Raw genomic sequence first — 13,945 nt, 5'->3', positions numbered from 1 at the left:
ACAAAAAAAGACTAAAACAACTACATTGCACGGATATATCTAAGTGCCACATGGTGGAGGTTTACGAATTCGATTGAGGTGTCGTGGTTACACTTGTTCAACTGATTGTTCTTGTTTTCTTCTTGATCTTCTTCATCATCTTCGTTCTGAGTACATCTCATAGATTGTGCAGTAGAAGAACTATATAATTGTAATATTGTTTAACTTTAACGTCAAAAAGGATTGCGTCATGTCACACGCGCTCGTGTCGATGGTTCCACTCTTCAATCTCAACAGGCCATTTCCTTGCCCACGAAGTGTCCACCTTGTTTCTACAAGCTCATTTTGTGGTAATCTATCACGCACTTTGGTTCTCATAGAATATCTCGCGGAAGGATCAAGCATCCACCAATATATTTTGCTCCGTCTATTGATGCTTCACACATATTCTTGTATAGGCACAATAAACACGCCGAACCCCAAATATATTATCCGGTAACACTTAAATCCCTCGACGGTACAAGACATTTACAATGTACAATGTTGCCAGCAATATCAAGCATTCAGACACTGCATATTATTAATTAAAAGAATATATGCCCTACAATATTGTTGTTTCATTCAATTTGACGATTAGGCGGTCAAATATGAAAAACTATCTTTTAACCATTTAAGTTTATCTTGTTTACCCCTTTTTTCATATCCTACACGAACTTTTCCCAACAATAGTTGAAAATTCTCATTGTCACTATAAAACCATTTTGAGGCACCAATTACCACCTTACTGTCAACAGGTAAACCAAGCATCATGTTTACAACTTCCAACATTCACCCGTTGAAAATGTGTGGGTTTCGGGCCTCACCGTTCTACTAAAACAGTTATTAGATTTTCGTTTAGCCTATATATTGTCTGAATTTTACGACTTCATCGAAACCACATTGCTCTAATAGTGGAAGCAAATGTTCATTTCCAGCCATTCTTTTGTTATTCTTCTTTTGATTTTTAGTAATATAAGAGCTGAAAGATTTCTCTCCTACCAAGTATGTTTAATAACTTGAACATATGCTTCGACACTTCATCATTATCATAACATCAAATTGCGTTTTAGGTATATCACATGAGGAAACATCATTAAACATTGCGTTCTTTTATTCTGACTCCACCGTTTCAAGAATAGCGTTATCAACCTCATTATTTCCTCTAGATTCTGCCAAAGCCTTCAACTGTGCCTCAACAATTAAGGTCGAATCATCATCAAAATTTTTTACAGCTTCAACCCACAAAAAATATCAAAATTTTCAAGTCAAACATTGTGATGAGTTCGAACTCCAACTTTTCATTTTCGTGTCTAATTATAATGGTTATTTTCTTTTCATATATTAAAAATTTTAAACCCAAAAAAACTTACTTTTTTTGTTTAATCAAATCACTTTATTTTTTATAATAATAATAACGAAAAACATCTTCCATTGAAGTCAAAAGAATTTTGTCTTTCTCCAAGCCACAAAATTGACAGTCCCATTCCTCAAAGATTTTCTCCGTAGCCATTGGAGACTTACTTGTTCTCAAAGATTCGCACTATATAGCATCGCTGATAGTATTTACTATGGTTAGTTAAACCGAATTAACCGACCTTAACCTCAACCGCCGCCACACAAGCCAAACCAAATCCAACCCAAGCCGAGCCGCCACAAACTTCACACCCTTTTCAGTTTTCAATTACTACTTATCTTAAGCCGCGCCACAAAATCAGCTACTACTTCAAAAAAACATCACGCGTCTCTCTCTCTCTCTCTCTCTCTCTCTCTCTCTCTCTCTCTATAATACTATCTCTCTCTATCTCAGTCTCTGTAAATTTCCTGACGTTGACGAAGAACATGACCGGAAACCACAATCTCCGGCAACAATCTTTCTTCTTCTTCTAAACCACACCATTTAAACCGATCGATCTGAAAAACAAAACTGTGATTAATTACTACTAATCACTATGGAAATTGAGAAAGTAAACTCAATAATTGACCTAGTGAATGAGATAGCTAATATCTCAGATTTCAGACCTATGGTCAAGAAACAGTATTGTAATTTAGCACGAAGGTTGAAGCTGTTGATCCCTTTATTTGAAGAGATTAGGGATACGAAAGATTCAATTCCGATTGATACTTCAAAAGCTGTGGTTTTGTTCAAAGAAGCTCTTGAATCAGCTAGAGAACTTCTCAGATTTGGAAGTGAAGGAAGCAAGATTTACATGGTTTGTTAATTTTATTGTTAATGTTTTTTTGCTTTTTGTAGATAGCTTTTAGAGATGCAACCAAAAGTTTTTTTTTTTTTTTTTTTTTATCAGTAATTAGTAATATATGATATATTCCTATATCTTTGAACTTTAGCATAAAGTTTTTTTGTTTTTTTTAATATAATTATAGTTTTTTTGTTTTTTTTAATATAATTATACTACTTGGTTTTGTGGGAATGAATTTTTTAATGACTTAGTTTGTTTTTTTATAATTCAATGGAATTATTGGTATTTTGTTTTTGGTTTTTTATTTTTTGTAATTGATTTCTGTTTTGGATTATGATTGTTGGTAAAACTTGTGTTGCTGATTATGATCTGATTTCTGTTTACTAGTTCTGTGTTTTTTATAATTAGATTTGTTTATGGTGGGTGAAGTGTAACCTTCAGAATTATGAATTTTTGTGCTAAATTTTACTTTAAGGATTAGATTGCATGGTGTTTAGGAAGTGAAAAGAAAAGGAATTTCTGAATTATGAGTTTGTATGGTATTCAAACGTTTTCGATGGTATTCACCGAAGTTACAAGGCTAAGCTTACAATTGTTGAAGATCTAGGACAATTTGTAACACTATCGAGTTTCAAATAGTTTTCTTGTTGTGTTCTTGGGGAAGGGGAAAATTATTATCGATTAAAGTGACACTAATGGTCATTTTACAATTATTTTCAAGGGGATTTGAACTTCGTCCCTTGAGGTTACTAGGTCTAAATTTTACCAGTGAGCTGATACCTCATGGACCGTGGATATCAACAGAAGAATCCTCTCCCATTCATTTCTATTGTTAAATAGGCTTTTGATGAGGAGTTGAGTAAATATTTTTTTATGCTTTTTCTAAGAGTTGACATAGTTTCCTCACTCCAGATCCAAAATCGGAAGATATAGTATTGCACACATAAACATTTGAGAGACAAACAGAGATTTCTGAATGCTGTTAATTTCACAGTTGAATGACCATAAATGGCCATTCCCTTTTGGAGCTGGTGGTACTATTCGTTGATCTATTATACAGATGTGGATTATGTGCAATCACGGCCTTCGTGCAGTCACATAGTTAGAGATCTATGACCATCTGATAATCATCGGACGGTCCAGATTTCAAAGTTGGCTATTTTAGCTTTATGAAAAATCAAAATATTATATTTTTGTGGACCGTCCGATCTTGATCAGACGGTCACGAATTGCGTGACTGCGTGATTAAACAGAATCCACATCCTATAGTATACCAAGCATTTTACAGTTGATGTTTAATTACCATGATATATATGTTATGGATCATGATCAGTACTCTTCATTTGACAAAACCCTCTTTTATCAAAGGTACACTGGGATTTCGAAACCTTGTTTTTTTAACTTGGGTATGATTATAGCTGTTTGGTGATTCTGCCACAATGGTCCACATGTGTGGTCCAAATGCTTAGGACCATTGTTAATTTAGATGGTTCTGGTTTTTGTTGTGTGGGGCTCTGCAGAGAAAGGTAAAATGTAGAGGTAAGCTAAGAGCATTTTCCTTTAATAGTGTCCACAGTACCAATTTCATTATGTCTTGAGGGACTTTGAAATGGTCAAACTAATCCAGGTTTCTGCAAAATTAAGCAATTAATAATTTAATACAATTTAAGATATTTGTACTATTTGAGATCTAAATAATTTTGTTTATTTTTATAATTGTTAGTATTATATTTCTTTTTATCTATATGAGAACCTTACCATGCTTACAGTCACAGCTCAATTTTCTATGTGAATCTCACTCTTAAAGTTATGGGTTAAACAATATATTTAGAGAGAGCATTATGAAAACTTAATTCTAATAAAATGACACGTGCTGCCGTAGATGTTGATTCAGTTGTCTTGACTCATGTTTACAGATCCTTGAGAGGGACCAGATTATGAATAGTTTCTACGAGGTGACAGCTCGATTGGAACAATCACTGGATGGAATTTCCTACGATAAGCTTGACATATCCGATGAAGTTAAAGAGCAGGTATAAATACTATGGAGTTTCCTATTATATCGATTTATTGCCACACTATGGAGTTTCTTTATCTTCACTTTTTTATATTCATATAATATTGTCTAATTCGCCCTATCATTTCAGGTTGAACTGGTTCTTACTCAGTTCAGAAGAGCCAAAGGCAGAGTTGATGAACCAGATGCCAAGTTGTATGAAGATATGTCATCCCTATACAACAATAGCAGTGACACAGCTACAGATCCAGCTATTCTAAGTCGATTAGCAGACAAATTGCAGTTGATGGGAATAGCCGATCTTACACAAGAATCACTTGCTTTGCATGAGATGGTGGCAGCAAGTAGTGGAGATCCAGGGGCACGCATCGAGAAGATGTCAATGTTATTGAAGAAGATAAAGGATCATGTGCAAATAGAAAACCTAGTCAAGGATGATACCGCAGTAGCAAAAGGTGTTTCTTCAGGATTTTACGGACTAGAGGAAAATGATAAGAATCATCCGGTCCCTGCTATCCCTAGTGATTTTAAATGTCCGATTTCCTTGGAATTGATGATGGATCCTGTCATTGTTTCAACAGGACAGGTATGTGCATTCTATGATACCCTCTGAAAGCTAATGAGTTTTGGTTATTTTATTATCATTCTTGACTTTGAGATTCGAAAGTTCTTATCTTCCATATATGTCTGCTTGAATCGAACATTGCTGCAAAAAAACTTCAAATAATCTGTTTCCACTTAATAATTACAAAAAATTCCCCTGTTTTCACTATATTATTCAGTTTTCAATGATTTGTATCAGAAATGGTATGAACCTTTTCACCATTTAGTGGATGATCACTCTCTCGTTTTATTAACAAGAGCGGGTCATGTTGAGAGAAAGAAAGAAGCATAAGCAAAACGGTTTTCCCTACTTGATTTTAAAATTTCTTCTCTAAGGCTATTGATCTTTGATCAGGTTGGACACATTATAAAATGTACAATTGCTTTATTTATTGATGGATTTCTATGGAACACAACTTTGGTTGAATTTTGAATGTTTGTATAAAAACTGAAGGCTGCATGATGATTCCAGTGTATTTCTACACACACTCATACACATCTTGTTCTCATCTGCAGACATATGAGCGTTCCTGTATCGAGAAGTGGTTGAAAGACGGGCATGGGACGTGCCCTAAAACACAGCAGACTCTCACCAGTACTGTTCTTACACCCAACTATGTCTTACGAAGTCTAATAGAACAATGGTGTGAAGCCAATGGCATAGAGCCACCAAAACGACCCAGCACTTCTGAGCCTAGTAAATCAGCATCAGCCTGCTCCCCAGCTGAGCGAAGTAAGATTGAAAGTCTTATCCAAAAGCTAACATCTGGTGGTCCTGAAGACCAGAGATCAGCTGCAGGTGAGATCCGCCTTCTTGCAAAACGCAATGCAGATAACCGTGTAGCTATTGCTGAAGCTGGCGCAATACCTCTCCTTGTTGGTCTCCTCTCCGTGCCTGACTCCCGTACTCAAGAGCATGCTGTTACAGCGCTTCTGAATCTCTCCATATATGAGAGTAACAAAGGAAACATTGTTTCTTCAGGAGCAGTTCCAGGCATAGTTCATGTGCTGAAGAGGGGAAGCATGGAAGCTCGGGAAAACGCAGCAGCAACACTTTTCAGCCTTTCAGTTATTGATGAAAATAAGGTTACAATTGGTTCTTCAGGAGCCATATCACCACTAGTGACACTGCTGAGTGAAGGTACCCAAAGGGGTAAGAAAGACGCTGCAACAGCACTCTTCAATTTGTGCATTTACCAGGGAAACAAGGGAAAGGCAGTGAGGGCTGGTGTTATTCCCACGCTGATGCGATTACTGACAGAACCTGGCGGGGGAATGGTGGATGAAGCATTGGCCATTTTAGCCATTTTGTCTAGTCATCCAGAAGGGAAGGCTGCCATTGGATCTGCCGAGGCAGTGCCGGTTTTGGTAGAGTTTATCGGGACTGGATCACCAAGGAACAAAGAGAACGCAGCTGCTGTTTTAGTTCATCTTTGTTCTGGTGATCGACAGTATATATCACAGGCACAAGAGCTAGGGGTGATGGCTCCATTGTTGGAATTGGCACAAAATGGTACCGACAGAGGCAAAAGAAAGGCAACACAATTGATAGAGCGAATGAGCAGGATCCGCGAGCAGGAGCAGCAGGAAGTTCAGACGCAAACCGAACATCAAGCTCAAAACGATGATATCCAACCACCTTTGATCATTAACCTCGATATTGACACCTGAAATGTTTTGTTTATACCGAAATGTTTATTTTGTTTCCTTAAAATGTGTTGAAAAAGAGGCATCAATTCGGAGTAAAAGGTGGAAGATCGCCTTCCTGCTCCGTTAAGTTATTTGTTTGTTTGTTCGTTTGTGTGATATACAAAGACAAAATGCCATTGAAAGCGGGGAGAAGAGATTGATGAAAACGAGAATGGTGTGCCTGACGTGAAAAATGTATAATCGTAACATGTAATGTACCTATTCTAATCATCCTCAATATTTAATGAAGAGATGTTTCGTGTATTGGCACCATAAATTTGTCTGTGTATTTTCACCTATTGAAAACATTGATTTTTTATATAAAATGTTGGTCATATAATAGCTTCTCTTTGTTGGTTCATTATGCATTAAGAATTTCTCATAGAGTCATAGTATACAAGATTCAGATAATATGGCGTATGATACAAGCGTTGATTGGAATATTCACCTTTTTTCCTTTTTTTTTTGTCTTGATCATTATAATATAGATTTCGGTAAAAAAGGTAAGGAAAAATTTGATGTTTCAACCAGGATTCAAACAGGTACTCTCGATCAATTTGAATTAAGCAGAAGCTTATTAACCATTTGAATTTAACCATTATCTAGTTTGTTTTGTAGATGTACTTGTAAAATAAATTAAATGTATTAATAATTGGTATAGCATGGAACAAATTTAACAACTTGATAATAAACTGAATACTAAAAGGCATATCAAATTTGACCAACGAATTAGCAACTTTGATTTGCCACCTATAAACAAAGAAAAAGAACTTTATTAAATAAATAATCAAACCTAGTCTTCAAGACACATTCTTCTTGCAATAGTTTGATGACACAAGCTGAGACTGATTTTCTACCTACAAGCACTTGAATCTTCTATTCCAAGCTAAATTGATTCTTAAAAAATGAGCCATTTAACTTCAGCTATGTTGCAAATTTCCAAATCTGATGCAAATAAAATAAAATAAAATAGGGCGTCCCGTGAGCTTAGCTCATTTTTTCGATTAAATTTAAATGCACCAATAGGCGAGGGAGAGTGCCATGTGCCAGCCACTCAGAACCGATGAGGATGAAGAGTGTTGTTGCCGAATGAGGTACGGTCAATTTGCGGCTCCTAGCAGACTTTCAATGAAATGGATGCATGAATGTATGTACTATTGAGTACACATAAATTAAGGATTCAGAGGCTGTTCATGTATGATTGAAGATGATGACTTGAAAGAATTGGTTAACACCACCTATTAATTTATTAATTTAAAACAAGTTGCATCTTTCTTTCAAGAGCTCATAATGTACTGTAAGAATTTTTAAGTTACGTGATTTATTTGGAACACAGTGGAATATGTCCTAGAAAGTTTTCAAATTGCATGTGAATGAAGATAAAAACACATTGAAAAAACTTGCGTTGGTCAGTGGAACCCTTTGTTAATCTTGCAAGTAGTTTGAAATGTTAAACACAATTCCTTTTTTTTATTACATTCCAAATTGCAAAACAAACATCATCATTAATATTTAACAATTGATCCATATGTAGATATATGTTAGTATGGCTTACAAATGTTGAGGTGACCTAGTCAAACTTGACTTATTGGTGGAATATTAGATCGATAAGAAAAATAGAATGGTTGTTCCTGGCATTCTTAAATTGATCAGAATCCGTCCATGTATCCCTATCTACCAGAAGATAACTCTTAACATGCAAATCTTACCACCGTGAAATATTTTCCAATAGTGTTTTTTCCTGTGTGACTGTGTGAACAATACATGAAGCGAAGTGCAACCATAAAAAAATAGACAATTTTTTCAGGTCAAAGTGGATTTTAGCTCAGTTAGCACTTTATCCTACCTCTCTAGCTTTATAGAAATTCAATATTTTGCAGACTAATTTTGACCTGCAATATCTCATCTTTCTGTCTATGATCTTTTTCAACAAAATGAATGAATAAACCATAAGCTGAAAAAGAATGAGACTAAATTATCTCACAAGGAAAAATACAGGGAATACAATTGTTTCTTTACTTCTTTTTCCCTCAATCAACGACAGAACTTTCAAATTCAATCACTATGGTAGAGTTCATCTAACACTCAAGGATGAACCAAAAGTCTCACACAAGCTTACTTCTTGTAGGGTTCATGACCAATTAACCAAGTCAAGAATCCACGCTCAATCTATTCTCAATGCAGAAAGAAATGGACCTCACTTATGGGACAGATAACAAATCCCTGCTTATCTAGCTAGGGAAGCTGTCAAAAGAGAATCAGCATATAAAGTAAATACTACATGATTATGTTCAAATCATTATATATATATATATATATATATATATATATATATATATATATATATATATATATATATATTTCAACCACAGAAATCAGTTACCTCGAGAGGATTAGTCTCTGCAGTTTCGCGCGGAGGATACATTTGGTTTACCAAAAAATATATGATTATGTTCATCAACAAGGTTTGCAAGAAGGAGGAATCCTCGACATTTCATTATTATGCTCATTGAGAGTAGCCTGTTAAAAAGAAACAAATTATAGACACAGAAGAAGCAGATGGATTTCAAATTTTGTTAAACTAGACAAATAAAGGAGGAATATACACACATATCTACTATACAAATGTCTAAATACCATGGATGGACCATATATATACAAGTTCTTCAATGGGTTGGGACTAACAATGTGAATAAAACTCAATCTTATGCAAAATCTTGCTTACAAAAACTTATTGGCTTAAGTAATTTATCATGAATTTGGTGCGCATGAAATTTGATGAAAATTGTATGACTGTTATACTTAACTGAAATTTTCAAGGATAAAAACACTATATTTTTCAATTAAACTAAAAAATCAAGGATATGTTAGAAATAAACTTCAAGAAACAAAGCATAGAGGTAGAGAGAATGAGAACTTTGTATTCAACTCATCACTTGTATGTCTTTACATCATAACAATAGTCCTGTTTATAGGACACAAATAGAGGAAGTGAAAGAACAAAGGAATTAAGGTTCACTCATTAGTGAGAGTTATAGGAACGAAAATAGCTTCCACTAGGACTTATTATTCATAAAAGGATAAAAGTAGGCAAGCAAGATCAATGTGATAATTATTTTGAATTCAACAATTGCCATACCCTCTCGCATTGTTTGGTTCCATGGAAAGTGCAAGGATGGAAAGTTGGAAGGATGAAAAGTTTATTGAAATTTGTAATTCCATTGTTTGGTTGCAATGTAAGGAAGGAAAGAAAGTGGTATCTTGGTGGGTCCCATGTTCAAAACCCATCCCCCCATATTTGGACGGAAAACATGAAATGCACTATCAATTCTAGAAATTATACCCTCACTTTTGTGAAGTTTTTTTTATTTTATTTGAGGAGTGCTAGCAACACACTCTTTAACAAACACATTCCAACACACTCTCTTTTATTGGTTGAAATTCACATGGGTCCCATAAAATTTATATGGGTCCATATTTTTTTATGGGACCCATGTGAATTTCAACCAATAAAAGATAGTGTGTTGGAGTGTGTTTGTTAAAGAGTGTATTGCTAGCATTATTCATTTTATTTTATTTTATTTGCTTTTCACGTCAAAAGGCTTCAAGGCTATGTCATAATATATTCAGCTAGTGTGATTGTTATTTTTTAATAGGACAAAATTTACATGCATTTTCATACATACATTTCTTACTTTTCCACTCACAAAGAGGTGGTTATTTGTATTTTTTCATTTTGAAAAAATAAAAGAAAATTATTTTTTAATAAAAAAAACTACCTCTTTGTGAGAGGAATAGTAAGAAATGCATGTATGGAAATAAATGTAAGTTTTGTCCTTTTTAATAATATATATTCAGCCACTTTTTGTGTGTATATGATTTTTTTTTTAATTACGTGATGATGTAATGTATATAATAAATAATTGTTCTATCCTTATATATATTCATTTTAATTTTAATATTTTAACAATATAAGAGCTTTTATGTTTTTTAATAAATTTATTACTTTCTTTTCTTTCACTTTCTTCTCATTTTCATTCATATCAAACAACTAAAAAATCATCTTACTAGTTCCATTCAATTTTCATTCACTTTCTTTCTTTTAATATTCTTTTCTTTAACTTTCTTTTCTCCCACTTTCTTTCGTCATCCAAACAAAGCCTCTGCCTAGAGCCATTGTTATGCAAAGAGCTAATCCATACAACATTAGGAATTTTAAAGACTAGAATATATCATTTATTAGCTTCTTAAAAAATAAAATAAAATATATCATTCTGTTGGCCAAAGCCAAACAATGATCCACAACATAAATATTTCGATACGTGTAGGTTTGGTTTCAATTCTGGAGCAGCCAGAATTGATTCTAAACGTGTATAATTGATTCTGGCTTGTTTGGTTTCTCAAAAGTAGAATTGATTTTGCCTCCAGAATTGATTCTACTTGAAGTTAGAAATCGTAGCTTCTGATTCTAGAATTGATTTTTACACTCAAATTCTTTGTTCAACCCACTTTTGTAAGAATTTATTCAAACATAAATCAATTTTGTCAAACTCAATTCTATCAAAATCAATTCTGTCAAACTCAATTTTGTCAACATCAATTATGTCCACCGCAAAACCAAACACATAGTCTTTTCATTTAGGGAAAAACTAACATGCGCCTTTAAGACACTTGTTAGTGTACAAAGAAAGATAGTAGTCACTTTATATCGAAAATTGTGCATTTTATGAAGGCAAATATTATTTTATCCAAGACTTAATTGCTATTTCAACATAATAATAAGTCGGCTTAATTAGTAAAATAGTTCCTTAAAGACATTTTTGGTTTCACATTGGTCCCTTAAAAAAAAAAAGGTATGAATAGGTCCCTTAAAGAAAAAAGGTCCGAATAGGTCCCTTAAAGACATCTCCGTTAATCAGTTTGGTCCTATTCGGACCTTTTTTTTAGGGACCAAACTGATTAACGGAGATGTCTTTAAGGAACCTCTTCGAACCTTTTTTTTTCTTTAAGGGACCTATTCGAATATTTTTTTTTTAAGGGACCAATCTGAAACCAAAAGTGTCTTTAAGAGACTATTTTACTAATTAAACATGAGAAGTGCCGTAGGCGTGTTTGTTGAGCTTGCCCACCAGACTCTAGGATTACATGACTTTGGGAAGGGAAAGGCATGCTGACTTTGGCCTACCCACATCCATCAGATCAATCGTACGTTCTAGATTAAGCCACATTTCTTTAAAAAACATACCGTAAAACACAACCCAAATACTAGCACACATATCTGTTCCCGCCTAAAATTGACACAATCCCAATCCATGGATTGATTTGATTTGAGCTCCTAGGGCAGTAAACCTGCTCTGACACAAAGCATTGAAGTGTTGTTTGATCTCAGAATGAATCTGAATGGTTGTTTAAGTTTGGCATCTCTATTTAGCAAATTCGGATATTTTTGAAAAAGTTAGTGTTATGTTATGGCAATACATTGGCAATTTATGGAGCAACGGTTGATGGCTTTTAGGCCTTATTATTTCAATTACATGGTTTTATTTTGCCAACAAAAACATAGAACATGCACATTTTAATAGATAAATTGGCCGCATTGTTCTTTAACTTTTGTTGCAAATTGTTCTTTAATTTTTTGAATACAAGGTATGAATGTTCATGAACAAGCCGGTGAAAATAGTGACACCCCTAGCCAGTGGCGGAGCCAGGAATAGATATTCGGGTGGGCCACTAAAAAATAATAATAGATAAATTAAATACAAAATTATTTTGTATATAAAAATTTAAGTTATAATAAGTATAAAATTAATTATAAAAAAATTAATTAAATACCTTAAAGATCAAGTGTATTGATACATTCAAATTTTTAATTGTAGTAATTTAGAAGGCATGTATTTGTTTAATGGTATGATGTATTATTATGCCGCTCAAGATTACCTGTTTAAGGGTCCGTTTGGATTAGTTTATTTTTGAGTTTATGCAATAAAAATTAGGTTTTATGCTATTTTATAAGTTCACACTAGTGAAAATTGTATTTTTATAAGCTATTTTAGCATAAACTAGCTTGACAAACTTATAATAATACATAAAATTTGTATAAACTGTTTGCATAAACTTAAAAATAAGTTAATACAAACGGGCCTTAAATCCTTATGCTACTTGTTAAAATTGATTTTATTTAAAAAATTAAAAGAGAAAAAAAATCAATGAATAATGCTAGCAACACACTCTTTAATAAACACACTCCAACACACTCTCTTTTATTGGTTGAAATTCACATGAGTCCCATAAAAAAATGTGGACCCATATAACTTTTATGGGACCCATATAAGATGACAAAAATTCAGGAAAAAAAGGTAAAATTCAGGAAAAAAAGGCAAAATTTAAAATAGGAAAAAGAGCAAAAATTAAGATGGCAAGGATTTGAACCCATGCCCTTTCTCTTCATAGGAGGCACTCTAAAGCCACTAGGCCATGTATACAATTATGATTAATTTCGCGCATACCAGTATATATTATCTTTCACTTATTTTGGGGTGGGCCATGGCCCAGCCTGGCCACCCCTGTCTCCGCTACTGCCCCTAGCGTAACGAGCAGGTTAAGGCCAAGTTTAGGCAAGAGAATGAGATCTTCAGAATCATCAGGTAACAACTTGCAGCTTACATCAGTGTACTGTACAAGAATGCCTGTCATACATTATTTTTTATTTCTATATGCTTATCTTACTTGCGAAGGATATTTTCAGGTGTGGGGAGGAGACTAAGATATCACAAAACAGGTAAGAGCTTGCAGCTTACATCAGTGTACAATGATACTTGTCATACATTACTTTTTATTTCTCGATAGAGCTTATCTTACTTTCTAAGGATATTTTCAGATCTGGTGAGAGCGTTTACTACGAAACTGAGTCATCTTTGCAACAATAACCGTGTGTCTGTTATTCAAGTGCGTGATGCTATAAAGCATTTTTGTGAAGAAGGATGTTTGAAAAAGAATAGGGCTCTAACATGGTTAAAACTTAAAACTGACCGAGGCCGACCAGGTTAAATATATTGATGGTTTCTCCCCCTCCATTGACCAGGTTAAATATATTGATGGTTTCTCCCCCTCCATTGGCGAGTGGCACTGGGGAAGCCTGCAATATTGGCTCCCATTTTTGTGAGGGAGTGATTTATTTGAAGGAGGGGGTAGCTTTATTGTGTTTAAGGTTTGTTGGACTTTTCTCCATTTATATGTGACGCTCGTGTGATTATTATAAGGGCAGAAGCAGAGTTTTGAAGTTAAATTGCTAGTTTTTGCATCAATTCCATATTTTTGGCAGGTCTATCCATTGTAGCTATGTAACATTTCTGCCTATTTTTTAGCAGGTTCTGAGGATGATCCTCCTATCGAATCTATGGTGGTGAGGAAGACGATGATG

At 34.2% G+C, this 13,945-nt stretch overlaps 1 protein-coding gene across 2 annotated transcripts; it reads left to right on the top strand.

The window, feature by feature from the left end:
- Nucleotides 1-1,453: 1,453 nt before the first annotated feature.
- On the top strand, nt 1,454-6,802 carry LOC123918559 (U-box domain-containing protein 13-like). 2 transcript variants are annotated; one of them, XM_045970637.1, is made up of 4 exons: nt 1,454-2,228; nt 4,133-4,249; nt 4,364-4,819; nt 5,353-6,802. In XM_045970637.1, the coding sequence occupies exons 1-4, from the start codon at nt 1,968-1,970 to the stop codon at nt 6,505-6,507; spliced, it is 1,989 nt and encodes a 662-aa protein (XP_045826593.1). In that variant the 5' UTR covers nt 1,454-1,967; the 3' UTR covers nt 6,508-6,802. The 2 variants fall into 2 exon arrangements, with proteins under 2 accessions (XP_045826593.1, XP_045826594.1); XM_045970638.1 differs by lacking the exon at nt 1,454-2,228 and adding an exon at nt 2,533-3,755.
- Nucleotides 6,803-13,945: the final 7,143 nt, after the last annotated feature.

Source organism: Trifolium pratense, linkage group LG3 (assembly GCF_020283565.1).
Source record: "Trifolium pratense cultivar HEN17-A07 linkage group LG3, ARS_RC_1.1, whole genome shotgun sequence".
Lineage (NCBI taxonomy): Eukaryota > Viridiplantae > Streptophyta > Magnoliopsida > Fabales > Fabaceae > Trifolium > Trifolium pratense.
The sequence above is the reverse complement of the archived record's forward strand: the minus strand, read 5'-3'. Positions and strand labels throughout refer to the sequence as shown.

What these genes read in the sequence shown, in the direction of transcription:
- LOC123918559 (XM_045970637.1), top strand. Translation starts at nt 1,968, where the DNA reads ATGGAAATTGAGAAAGTAAACTCAATAATTGACCTAGTGAATGAGATA. An exon ending in AAGGAAGCAAGATTTACATG is followed by an intron (nt 2,229 to 4,132) that starts GTTTGTTAATTT and finishes TCATGTTTACAG; the next exon opens with ATCCTTGAGAGGGACCAGAT. An exon ending in TCATTGTTTCAACAGGACAG is followed by an intron (nt 4,820 to 5,352) that starts GTATGTGCATTC and finishes TCTCATCTGCAG; the next exon opens with ACATATGAGCGTTCCTGTAT.